This window comes from Opisthorchis viverrini (assembly GCF_000715545.1).
Source record: "Opisthorchis viverrini unplaced genomic scaffold opera_v5_219, whole genome shotgun sequence".
Lineage (NCBI taxonomy): Eukaryota > Metazoa > Platyhelminthes > Trematoda > Opisthorchiida > Opisthorchiidae > Opisthorchis > Opisthorchis viverrini.
This window is the reverse complement of record NW_008751875.1, coordinates 560,817-574,299: the sequence shown is the minus strand read 5'-3', so window position 1 is coordinate 574,299 and position 13,483 is coordinate 560,817. Positions and strand designations below refer to the sequence as shown.

At 42.8% G+C, this 13,483-nt stretch overlaps 1 protein-coding gene across 1 annotated transcript in view; it reads left to right on the top strand.

The window, feature by feature from the left end:
* The window catches only part of T265_14570 (hypothetical protein), a gene marked incomplete at both ends in the record, with an annotated part of 36,722 nt that extends 23,910 nt beyond the window's left edge, over nucleotides 1-12,812 (top strand). Inside the window, 3 exons of the mRNA XM_009174247.1 lie at nucleotides 2,704-2,874; nucleotides 3,322-3,423; nucleotides 12,445-12,812. Coding sequence (XP_009172511.1) covers nucleotides 2,704-2,874; nucleotides 3,322-3,423; nucleotides 12,445-12,636 — 465 coding nt within the window. The remainder of the gene's footprint in view (nucleotides 1-2,703; nucleotides 2,875-3,321; nucleotides 3,424-12,444) is intronic.
* Nucleotides 12,813-13,483: the final 671 nt, after the last annotated feature.

Genomic DNA, 13,483 nt, shown 5'->3' with positions numbered 1-13,483 from the left:
GCCAGAATACGTACGACATAACTGTTTTAGCTGAAAGATGCTGTGTATATTTGTCGTGTGTTTGTCTTCAACTTTCCAAGTTGCTTCATTACTGGGATGTTGTGTTTTCGCTCAATTTCCACATGACATTATGAAAAGGGTCTCACAACTGAGTTCTCGTACATCTGTCCCGTTAACTCTCTCCCATCCGTATGTAGATGATCCATTCGCTAGCGGCTCCCTCTGGTTATTGTGTTTCTCTTTTCCAACCCTAAATAAATGGGACAATATGACCAAGGTCGCTTAGATGTGGTTGGTTGTCAGGTCGTGTTCAGTTATGAAATTCCAGATCTGGCACATAGATTCACACTGAGTTCACGCCTTCGAACTGCTGATAAATTCTTAGGGTTTTTGGACCAAAGTTAAGAAGAATTATCGATATTGTCAATTACGCGACGTAATTATTTATGTTTCCCTATTCCTCAGACTAATTCTTTACCCTTCCGCTCAAGTTTCAAGACTGAACTATTCTATTTCATACAAAGTCGATTGTATATTAGCTGTTTTTTCTATGTTAACTGTTTTCATGACTCGATTTATTCACATTCATTTCTGAGTTTTTTGTTTAACATTTTGTCCCCCTCTGAACTCCACAGCATTTTTCCCGTTTAGTTTGTCCGATAGCACACTGCCCTTTCTGTGCTATCCTTTGCTGCTAACTGCCCAAGGTTCCGTAAGCTTTCCTTTAATTCTGCTCATTATTTACTGTTAATTTCTTATAGGACCACGGTTTACCTATCTATACTATCTGTCGACGTCTGATTCAGTATACTGTTTGCTGTCTAATTGCGACTAATGAACAAACGCTGGTGAAGTTCGTAAAATTCTCATATCTTTATAATGTGCTACTCATAAAGTTGCTGAAAATCCGTCGACAGCCCACGACCGGTTTCGCCCTTCCACTTGGGGCTCATCAGGTAGGCGCAGTCCCCGGGTTTCCATCAACCTTATGTTCTACTTGAAACCAAATTGCACGAGATTAGCGAATATATACTCATTTGCAAACTAATTTGGTTTTTCAAGAGACTCACCTGGAACCCAGCTGAATCTCTCGTTTGTGATGTTCGTAAAATTCGGTTTCACCGTAACTTCTACTGACCGTCCATTGTTGAAATCGGACTACACGTTACCTGTCAGATGGGACTTCTAGATCGTGCATTTAGGATAATGAACCAATTCCTCGTCTGGAGATCACGACCTTGGCACAGGATCGTACAAATATATTGACATCAATGGCCAGCATTTTGGAGCCGCTAATTTTTTTGTATTATGTGGCGGTTTTTGCGATTTATGGCAAAATACTGTGGTCTAGATTGCAAGGCTAGGACAGAGTGGTTGGAATATGCAATACTGAAGCATATTTGATTTCATGAATCACAAAGCCAAATTTGTGGGAAGTAGGCGTTAGTTTTGCTACTCCAGTGCTCACAGTGGACAGGGGTTGTCAGCTTGAACAAGCTTTGATAGTATCCTGTAAGTAGTTGCAAAGAGCGGTGCGTTTTTTGTAAGGACGCTGTATGCCTAAAAATGACAAAAAATAGGATAATCGTTCAGCTGTAATAACTTTTCGTTGCCTAACTGCCATGCCATCCAAAGGAAGCACGAGGGCTTGGATACTGCCAGGTTGCCCAAGCCTAAGCAAGAGATGTCGGGTAGAGGTTGGGTTCGAACCCTAACCTTCCGGTCAGTAAGTTCACTTTCTAACCATTGATTTATCTCGCTCTATGCCTGGTGTACGGAGTTTAAGTATGGAGATGTTCATTTTGAAAGCTATTTGGTTTGGACTTGCCTTGGAGAGCTGCCTCATTTTTCAGCCGATATAACTAGCTCATTAATCTGAAACGGATGCATTTATACGTCAGAGTGGTCCCCATTATGAACATCGTGTTTTAGCTGTTACCCGATTAGTGGTGGGCCTGTATAGAACACAACTAAATGGGACTCAATGAACTTCTTCTGAAGTGTTTGTAAGCACTCCCCTGGCCGGAAATGAGGCACAGGCGTAACAGGTCATGTTCTCTGTGTCAAGAAAAGCTGTTTGTTTTCACTTATCATTGAAGGGCGATTGGTTTTTTGAGGTGCTGGAAAAAGGGACCGATGAAACAGTTGGAAAGACAGTCTTTTCATTTGATTTATATAGGCTCTGTACAAGCCAGCCACTGACCAGATGAGAGTTGAAAACAACCTAGTCGGCCCAGTCGGATGTGCAATTATCGATTTATCTGTCTTCTGGGCAGAATGGTGAGGCGAGGCAGCAGTTCAAAATTATTTTTGAAGACCTCGTGACCTTGACTGACGTTGCGAAATGGACAACAACGAACCGTAGCTAGTTCTGTTTCAAAATCTACGTACTGAACACGCGAGAATGGTAGAAGCCTTCAGACGTACTCTGAAGCTAATATGCTTGATTCAGTGGATGGCTATATCGTACATTGGGTTAGCTAGCTGCCTTATGACTGTATGAATCACTCCGATAAAACCTTACGTGTGTCACGCGATAATTCTGAAAACAGGAACGAAGTTACCTGGAACATCACTCCGCACTGACAGTATCCTAATGCCACATTAGTTGGCACTCAAAGTATTTGTAACTCCACCCACAAGGCCAATGACAAGACTCACCTCAGTTATTATACCCTAGATTTCTTCCTTCTTTCCGTTCAGATCATCGGTATAATCTGCGTTGCTTTGGCCGGTCGAGGTTACAATGAGGCATTTCTCCAATACCTGATCACAATCGCCGCCCTGTTCTCTTTGGGAGACATCGCATTTCTCTTCGTATACGGATTTGCCACTTCTCGACCTATCGACGGATGGTCAATTACGAAGATTATTGTAAGTTGTGAAAGCTTTCAAAGTCAATAAACAGCTTGAGGCGACCATTTTTCAAGGATTTCTACAATACTACTTGAATTATACTTGAATACAAGTCAGTTGCAGCTTTTTTGAATCTTCTATCATGTTTCCTGATTGCCGTGTTCCTACGTTACCTAATCTGATCTTTGATGGGTTTCAGTGAGCTAAAGGTTCTGTGATTGATTCAGAGATCAAACTGTTTCTTGTCTGTCATTCGTTTGGTTAGTAGTGATATTAGAAAAATTATCGAGTATGGTTTGTTTGTTAATCCTTGACAATAATCATATGACTTGCCTGTGGGTTCTTGCCAAGCTCTCAGATGTCGGAAAGCCAACACACCGATGTCTCGGTTCGTTACTAGTGGCATTTTATTTCGATAATTTCGTGATCAACTTACACACTTCTCCCTTTATCTGCTTCATTCAGGAGACTGTTTATCAGATGCTGGCCGCGTTGCTGTACTGCATTGGTCTCGGAAGCACAGTGAACTCTGCGGAATACCTGCAACCATTTATTGGCCCTCTAACGGTAATTTTCTGTCCCACTCTTTATTGTTCAAACTGTGTTTATCCGTCTCTGCTGGAAAGATTTCACGGGCTGTCGAGGGACAACCGGCGGGTAGATAGACAAAAAGCGAGGTAGAACAACAACTGCTCTCTTGTTAGCACACTTATCTGGTTTTTACGAACGACTAAACGGAATCCTGCGGAATTTCTCGCTCGTGAAGTTATTTTTCACCCGCCTTGTGTTTCAGTTGGTACGATATTTGAGGAATCGCAGTACTCATACGGTTGCTAAAAACTGTTTGGCAGCTCACTACTGGTTTCGCCCTTCCATTTTGAGCCTATCAGGCAGACTCTGTCCTTGAGTTCCCGTCAACCTTGGGTTCCACTTGAACCCAAACTGGACGGAGGTCTCTCGTCTGATGAATCCGAAGAAGGACGAAACCGGTCGTAGGCTGTCGAAAAGGTTTCATCAATCTCATGAGAAGTCTAAACAACCATTTGTTTAGCAGATTTAATACGCACACGGCAGGCGTGCGAAGACGGTCACTGATGCAGTGAACTGATTATACAACTGAACTCATGAGTGCTGGGAGCCACCGCGCTAGTTTCAGTTTGTGTTGCCGGCTTCAACTGCTTAGTTGTCCACCCAACGGTTACGACTATAATTTGAGCATTGTAGTGGCTTTTGACAGCACCCCTTTTGTCCAAATGCAGTGTTATTCGCTCAGAGGTAAATCGAACGCTATCTGACCATATAAGGCTAAAAATGTTACTGTCTTTTTTTGTGTGCATTGCAACTATTCGCTTCAGTATACGCCTGGCTGCATGTTGAACACAACCAGCTATGCATAGCGCTTAGTTTAACTGCAAAAAGCTAGTAAGACCGTCGAGGAATGAATGCTTTCTGGGTCGCTTTTGAGCTCATAACTCTGGAACCGACACTCTATGCAAATTTTACTGAAACCAAATCAGAAAACAGTCATATGTGGGAACCATACGTCTAACCTGACATCTGATACGCGTTTTGGAATCCTGAGCGAGAGAAAATGTGAATGCACAAAGTACCCAATCTGACTAGCCGGGAGATGACGTAAAACCTAAACGGCTCGAGTGTGATGTTTGCAAACTTTTGCTCAATCCGTGCCAGAATGTTCTCATAGTACGTACACAATGGTCGATGAATGAAAAATAAAGCATCTGTGCCAAACACACACTGGCTTACAAATGTATTCAGTTCAGTGAAGATCTGCGTTCGAAATTCGGCTCATCGAGATCCAAAATCTACCCACCGCGCCCTGCTTTATGAGTGGACTAGAGGAGAAAAAATCAAGTAGTAACTATCGCAAATTGGAATAAAAAACACGTTATGTGAGCTATGGATCACAGAAGGCGAGATTCTGCGATAGAAAAGCGATTTTATTATGAGGTTATGCGTCTCGAATTCTGCATTCTCGCCGGTCACTTCTTAAACGGTGTAACATGTCCCCATTTATGCTTAGTCACGCACACCAGTAGGCTCAACTTTCGTAAACAGTTTTTGTTGCTACACCGAGTACCGATTAGGACAGCTCACCTGGCCGAAGTAAACTCCGTTCAGTATATTCTGCAATGTGATGGCTTACAACGCGTGGAGTCTAAAGAGCACGTATCCCCAACTGAAGACAAGTTAGCCGAAACTTGGTGTAATGTACTACTCATAAGGTTGCTGAAACATCACAAACAAGAGATTCAGCTGGTAAGTCTCTGGTCAAAACCAAATTGGTATGCAATGGATGTATTTTGCTAGCCGACATTAGAATTTTACCTCTTGGTAGCATACTTCTCTTCTAAAGAACAAGATCCATCATATTCATGAACAAGAAGCTAATTCATCCCCGCTCAGGAATGGCCATATCAGGGTCTTGCATTCAAAGAATGCTTTATACATCGTGTTTATTGTATCTGACCCCAAAAACCAAGTGTGAAACCAGGTGGCTGATGGGGTGAACCGCTGGTTTTCTACGCAAAAAAAAGAACCGAGTGGTTGTAAACATATCCTGAAGAATAGTACTGGTTAGTCAGCACGTGATGTATAAATATTCCTGGCTGTCTCAGTACTGGCTTTCAAAGTTTGTATCACTACAAACCTACTTGTGGCTAAGCTTGATAGCGCAGTTAACTGAAAGGTCTAGATCGGTTGTCTTGATGTAACATTTATCTTGCTGAATTAAGGTTTAATCCGGTCTATCTTACCGAAAACTTGCAGTCTCTGTTTGCTGTGGTGTCCGAATCAGCTTGTTCGGCCCTCCAACTGAACCAGGAAGGTGCAACCCTTAGGAGCAGTTTTAGCCAGACCACTCATGTGGGCACCACCGGATGAAAGGAAGAATGCCTTCGCTGCGAGTTATTTATTAGAAAATGCTAAGTGAACAGTTACTAACTATTGGACAGGGAAGTAAAACATCCATCTTCACCTTGAACCCGTCTTCCTGAACTTTCCTGGATATTCACTGATTGTTGCTCAACTACGAGTAAACGCGACTCCACAAACTCCGTAACAGATCTCAGTGCCCAAGAGACATGAGGCGGATTTACGAGAAAACATACTACTCGCGTGCTCTATCGGTAGTATCCACTTTCACAAGGGTAGTTTGAAAATGGCACATGAATGCAAAACGTATTTCTCACACTAGTACATACGTATTACGAAGCCACTGCCATGAGAAAAGTCCACTTCAAGTTTCTGCGAAAAAAGATAGGCAACGTACTTGGGTGAATGCTGATAGAGGAGCGGGGTGTTCAACTTATCTCGATTCTGTCTCATGTACTTTGAATTTGTTTTGGCCAATTTGCTATTCAACTCTTACGTCCAATCACCTCTAGTAAAAGTGACCTGTCTTCGATCCTCTGACCTCTCAATTTCAGTAGACTGTTGTTATTAATTTCCAAATTGAATCGCTCAATTCACTGACACTGATAACGTGGAATTATTGGCAAATAAAAGTTTCGTATATCGATTGGGAGAATCGATACCCAGAAACATGCTATGATGATCCGTGTACGCAAGTTGCTTTACATTTGTACTTGTGCCGGGTGTACAGTTCCCTTAGAGACTTGCTTCGGAAACTTTTCGATCTGCCTTTTCTGAGTTCCTTCCGTGATGAGTTTTAACAGATTCTATCCAGTGTCTTTCCGACGCTTGTAAGAATCACCTCACTGTTCACCAATCAATAGCTTTTGCGCGAAACGAATTGGACCAGACGAAAAATTTAATAAGAAAAAGCGTAAGAAAGTAAGTGGGTCGGGTCTTCTCTGAGTTAGAAGTAATATACTAACTACTGGACATACCAAAGACTGGATTTATTGAAGTGCTTACTTGATGACAAAACAAAGAGTGAATCGTGGGCTGTCAGCGCCCCAATATAAGCTACGGAACCGATTCATCCCTGCGTTGTTGTAACCATTATGATGTGAGCAGTCAAAAGAAAGTATAGGAACCGCCGTACAGTTCCACTAGACTTGACGATATTCTTGAAGTCTTTGCTCGAGTGGAATCATGAGGAACCGTGTGGGGAAGTGCTGTTTTGGATAGGGGATAAATCTGTCGGAACTCATCCGGCTGTCCATCAACAACTGCCAAAAGTAACAGCAGTGAAAACACACGAAAAATTACTACTGCAATGGAATCAGGTTTAGTCAAAAGAAAGTGAGAAAGGCGTCAGTTTAACAACAGGCTTACAAAAGACGGTAAATGGGATTTCTCTTCAACATGCTAGGAATAGGTCAGTGCATATATGCGACAGTGATCAGCCTTACCCGATTCCTTTCCCCACAGCACCCCGGGGATTTTACCTAGACACGTGGATTCTAGTGCAGCGTTCTACTCACGACAGGCATGGTCAACCTCGGAAAACTGTTCCGATAAAGTTGGACGAAGATACACAACATGCAGTATGCCTTCCATGGGGGGCTAGGAGTAAAATGGCTTCTTCAAGATGTTTTCTAGGCAAACATTTTAACCCTCCTTGACAGCAATAGCCGTTCAAAATACGCTAGATGATTATACACAGTGGTGCACTCACACGATTTGCTCCCTGTTGTGACGAGTTCTCAACAACTCATACTTCTGAGAGAGCTATCTGTTGAAAATCTTTGGGATTGACGGTCTTTCCGTGAATGAGCGTCAAATGGTCCTCCTTGATCCCAATTTCAGGTCGTCTTTGGGGATTTTTTGTAACCCAAACTATGTCTCACTTGGTTGTTTCCCAGTAAGAGGCAAAGGCTTAATTGCTCATGATACTAGTGTAAGTTAACCCATCAACTACGAACCAAAGGGTAACGAAGAGTAGAAGGCAAGGACAAGGTAGACCTCAAAAGCAAATGGACGGATATAGGTAGTATATGTTGTTCGTTCGCCCCACCTAGAGAGATAGACTTGCTGACCAAGCGGCAACTACAATCAAGTAGTATCTTACAGTTCGTAACTGACTTCCTCACTGTTGTATGGCTTATTTCTGCACGGTTTCCTAATGCACATGTTGCATTGTTTTGCACTCATAAAGGAGGAAAGCTCCTAGAGTCATCTGAATGTAGAACTAATCAAAGTTTGTGAGAAACGTCCTGATTTGGTAAACTCTAGGGCAAGGGAACTGTTACGCAGTAACGTATTGCTTAGACCTACTCGTTGTTACACAAATACTATAATGATTTTTCATCCGAGCTTTTCGACGTATTTGAGAAAGATTAAGCCTTAGATTTAGATGGGTTATGGTGATTGGTCCAACCAACTCAACGTCGAATAGGCCAGTTCGAGCACCACGAGGCCATTAGTCTAAAAGTGACACCTAATGACCAAAATAAGAGTTAACACCTCATGACAACAAGGTCCAGTCGAAGAACATGCAAGTCACATACTGAAACAAATTCTTTGTTTGCCTATTTATATCCAGAAACCTCAGAACACCAAATTCCCAACACTGTTTGAAGCCCAAAGTTGCTAGTAAGACGTCAAATCACTGTGAGACCACCAGCAGGTCGTACTAGGTCGTTTCAGTTAACAACAAAGGAAGAATGAAGTACCTGTTTTACATAAACCCCTCAGAGTTTTTGTGCCCTCTGTGTGTGTGTGTGTGTGTGTACATTTGATTGCATTTCCATCAAATGTGCTGAACTGCTACAACACATTGTTTGCATAGGCCAGCCATGCAAAGCACCAACCAGATCGATAAGTAAATCGAAACAAGTCATTCGTTTAAATTTCCGGTAGATCAGTTCAGCAATGGAGAACTAGTTTGGGGGTTGAGATTATGGTTGTGCATCCAATTTGTTCGGAAGTAAATTGGGACAGACTGTAACATTTCATCAAAAAGTTTAATGTCACGTTTACGGCTCATGGTAGTCTACTAAACCTAAGTGCGTTGTCTATCTAAGAACACGACGTCCATTCGTTTCAATTCCGTTCCACAAAACGTTAGCCAACAATGTGTGGTGGATCACCAGTTCGAACTTTAATCAGTCAACACTAGCCCTTTCCCTTCCCATCGTGCTACCATCCGGTTTTTTTATTGATCGGGGTTGAAGTGCCGAAAGAATTCCGTCTGAATAGTACTCACAGAGAACGATCAATTTCGCTTTTGAATGAGATTCACTGGCTACGTGGTGTGGCGTTCGATTCTGATGTTTGATACATTCAAACTCAATCAATTATGGTAATACCACTGAAAACGCAGAGTTGCGTATGGCGACCAGAGAAACGTATAAAGTCTGACAACCGATGATAATTATGCGTAATTGTACTAGTGTCTACAGTACGTTTGCTCATTTGGGTGACTTTCCTAGCACCTGCCTTCGTTCGGGGCAGATCAGTACTGCTAAGTTCGACTTCATCAAAGCAATCGTCGATGTGAGATAACAATACTACTCAGTCACAGTTTATTTTGACGAAAAATCCCGAAATTAGAGAGCGAGTTTCTTCTTACTTGACCGTTAATTTTGTCGTATCCTGTTCCGGCGGAATATCTGAGAAATAAAGACAAATGACTCATGTGGCCAGTTTTTTGTCAGCAAATTATTCCTTCAATAAACTGATAGGATGTGCTAATCACTTCGGAAGATGTCAGGGGGATTACTTGACACTGAAGGGAGGAGATGCAACTATCAACCTGGTGGAACGCACTGAATACCCTGCATCCCACTTGGTGGCCTTAATTCCAACAGGACTGGGGTAGAAATAATAGATAAATTGGTCTAATATCGATTCCTGAGCCTTGTTTTTTCCGTTTTTGTAAGCACCATCTGAAGAGACTGCGAAGAGGGCTAAAAGACCGGTTACAGAATGTCCCATACTAAGTACTATCAACCCAATTAAAACGAGGTTTCATGTCTCCTTATGTTATCCACCGATTTGATGAGCTCACTACGGTTACAGATGGCCCGGACAAAATTCTGCACAATTTGTCTTTACACGCCAAGGTATTCAACGGAAAGCAACGGAATAACAGAATGGTTTTAGATGCAAATTTTGAAGACAGAACGAGCACTAGTACATTTTGAAAATCAAGGATCCTGGAAGTCAGAAAAATCCTAACAGAGGTGCGCCATTACTGGTGAAAAGAAGGCCCTCGCAGCGGTGTTACTTATCAGAAGACTCCAAATGAACAGTAACAGATTATCGGACATGGGAGCACAACTCTCATATGCATCTTGTTTACAAAAACTGAATATCCCTCTTCTCCTTGAACGCGTCTTCCTGTACTTCCCCGGTTATTCATTGACTGTTGCTCAAATCCAAGCAAAAGCGACTCCATAAATTCCGTAATAGATCTCAAGGGACGCGAAGTGGGTTTACGAGAGAACGTATTACTCACATGTCCCATCAGTAGTATCCTTCGTTACACTGGAACAGTCGCCTGCATTCGGTTCACTTTACAATAGTATGTCAATTTAAACAAGGCTGGAGAAACTGAGCAATATGCCCCAAGTGGTACCAACAGTCCTAGTTAATTTTCATGTGTAAATTTTGGTTGAAAAAAGCTTTTCGGATACACATACGAGGCTAAAGAAAATATTCAGCGGTTCATGTCCTGCTTTGTTATATCGAAGCTCATCAAGCATGCATAGTCCCTTCGATTAAATCAGTAATCTTGTTTCCTACTTTGGCACTAAACTCTCCATAAGTGGAGTCAAACGGTCGTGTTTCACCCCGAGTGTCATTCAGTTATGATGGTAACCATGAGGTTGGCAGGGCGAACGCGGTAGCGCATTTGCAGTAACGATATTTTTCTCAGCTTAGTTCTCGGTCTGAACCTACCAAGCCAGCGTTCACATCAAAACAACCACCAAATGTGCAAAAGGTATATTAACGCCCAAAAACAAGTCAGGAACACCTGTACAGCGCTTCATATATATAGCGTAAGCGGCAATAACTTTCGGGAAATTATGACGCATTCTGAATGCGACATTGGCAAGCAATCGTCCCGAATTTTCGACCAATCTTGCGTGGGCTGGATTTCTCGGCCGTAGCAGAACCTGACTGCGAGCGGTAAAGAGGGATCTGTGTGGAGTTCCGCCCAACAGAATTGTCGGAGATTTCTTATTGTGTCAGGGAGAAGTAATCCGAATATCGATCCATCTGAGACGCTGGACGGCGTTTGTACAGCAGTCCGTTTGAGGTTTTTGAAGACAACTGCAGAGACTGACGTCAAACCGGGAATGTCCGTATAGCAAGCCCCCATACATATGGATAACCTTTCGGAAAAAAATTAGCGTTGGTGAAGTCTCGCAGCGATAGCAAACTTCGATACAAAAGGAAGGCGGGTTGGCGTGACTTGGATTCAATTCACCGGCATCCAATCGTACACCGTGAACCTTAAAGATGAGGTATTGCAATCAGTAAATTACTCATCGGTTTGCATTTTTTCCCGCAAAAGGTGGACCAACTCATCGACAGAACAAACAAAGCTTTCCAGGCCGTCTGGCACTGCTCTACTGACGGTCTGCTAGTAAGTTGCCATCCCAGATAACGTGTAGTTTCAAAGTAAGTTTCCCGGTGCGCTTCGAGACAGTATGGAAGTATGCTTCAGCCAACGTGTCTTCACGATGCGTTGCCTCGTTGCACTTCTCCATGACACCTTGTTTTACTCCTAGCCCTTGTCAAACCAGGTGACCCCACAAACGGTTGGACCAAACAGTTCAACAGCTTGAAAATATAAGTTATTGTGCGGTCGAGTAATCGCGGTTTCGGATGGCTGTTGGAGGATCCCCAATCAGTACTATCAAAATGATAGAGAAATTTTACAACACGCTGTGTCAGAGTGTCGTTTTTCATTCGTACATTCTGATCTACGAATGTGAGACTAGACGACACGATAAGGAAGCACACTAGAACTCACTTCGTAACGAACAGTTGAACCATGCATCCGACCTCTCTCGCATGCGCAATTTAAAAATACTGGTCCAGTTATATAAGTGAGGAACACAGTAAACCTCCGCTTCAGCTAGAAGTACAGGTGTAACGGTGATACTACTGATGGGGAGGCATGCGAGTAGTATATTTTCTTCTTGTAAATTCGCTTTGCATCTCTTGAAAAAGGAGATCTGTTGCGGAATTTGTGGAGTTGCTTTGTAGCCTCTGCTTGGACCTGAGCAACAGTCCAGGAAAGTTCAGGAAGATGCGTTCAGGGAGAAGATGGATGTTCAGTTTTTGTAAACAAGATGCATATGTAAACAACATGCATATGAGAGTTTTGCTTCCCTCTCCAATAGCCTGTAACTGTCATCTGGCATTTTCTAATAAATAACTTCTCAGTGAAGGCTTTCTTCCCCGCGTGTGCGAAACAAACCAACTGATCGGCCGAAATGACTTGTTCGTTGTGACTTGTTGCTTCAAACTTGCTTGGGACTGATTAAACTTATCATTGGTCCGGGCCTGGCTTAATTTTCGGGGGTTATGGTAACTGCTGTGTATCTTTTTACGGTTAGCTGCCATTTCATCAATCATTTGTTTAATGTTCCGTAGCCTCAGCAAATATCTTATTCGTCTAACCGCTCCGTCTACACTATCCAGGTCTTCATCAGTTTGAACATGGGAACCTATATTTTCGGAAGTATGGTGGCCTTGACAGAATTGATATGTCGGCCACCAGAACCGGTCGTACAAGTACAACATCCACAACCCACACTGCCTCCGCTGCCAAGACAAACTTCCACAGTGGTCGAGGGAGACAAGCAGATCGATGGTATCACGTCAGGATTCTAGGTTAACGATTTTCTGTCCACGATGTTTCCCACCTAACCTCACCCCTGTCCCCCTAACTTGAGTTGTTTGAAAATGGACATATTGCGGTGGAAAGGATGTCTGAAAATCGCTTTTTTCTTTATTTTACGGGAAATGTACACAACCACCTCTCTTTAAAAAATACAGATCTCTCGGAGGGTTTAGCTAACTTTTCCTGATACATCTCGGCGAAAAACGCTTGAGAATCTCTTTCTCGCACAAAACTCTTCATGTTAGTTTCACACAATGACTGGAAGTAGATAGGCACCAGGTAGATCTATCGGAAATATGTCATTTCTAATGTACTACTCATTAGGTTGCTGGAGATCCTTCGACAGCCCACGACAGGTTTCGTCCTTCTCTGGGCTCTTCAGGTAGGTGCAGTCCCCTCATGTTCTACGTGATACCAAATTGCACGAAATTAGCGAAATACACTCATTTATTGTTCCTAAATTCTGCAAAGTTGGATAGCCGCCTGATATTGAACATATGTCTTTTCTCAAGGAACATAGGGCACACCCAGGAGGATACTTGGTGACAGAATGCTACTTCCATTCACGAGACCCTTTATGCCTCGCTTTTCGCCCACAATGTATCACTCCATCGCCATTCACCTGCGAATATTGTAATGGTACTACATAAACATACTACTACTGAGAGGAAGAAGGCCTTCGCTGCGGAGTTGCTCATTAGGAACTGCCAACTGATCGGTTACAGACCATTGGACAGGGAAGCAAAACTCTAATTTGCATCTTATTTACAAAAACTGGACACTCATCTTCTCCTGAACGCGTCTTCTTGAACTTTCTTGTTGAATTCCAATCATTCC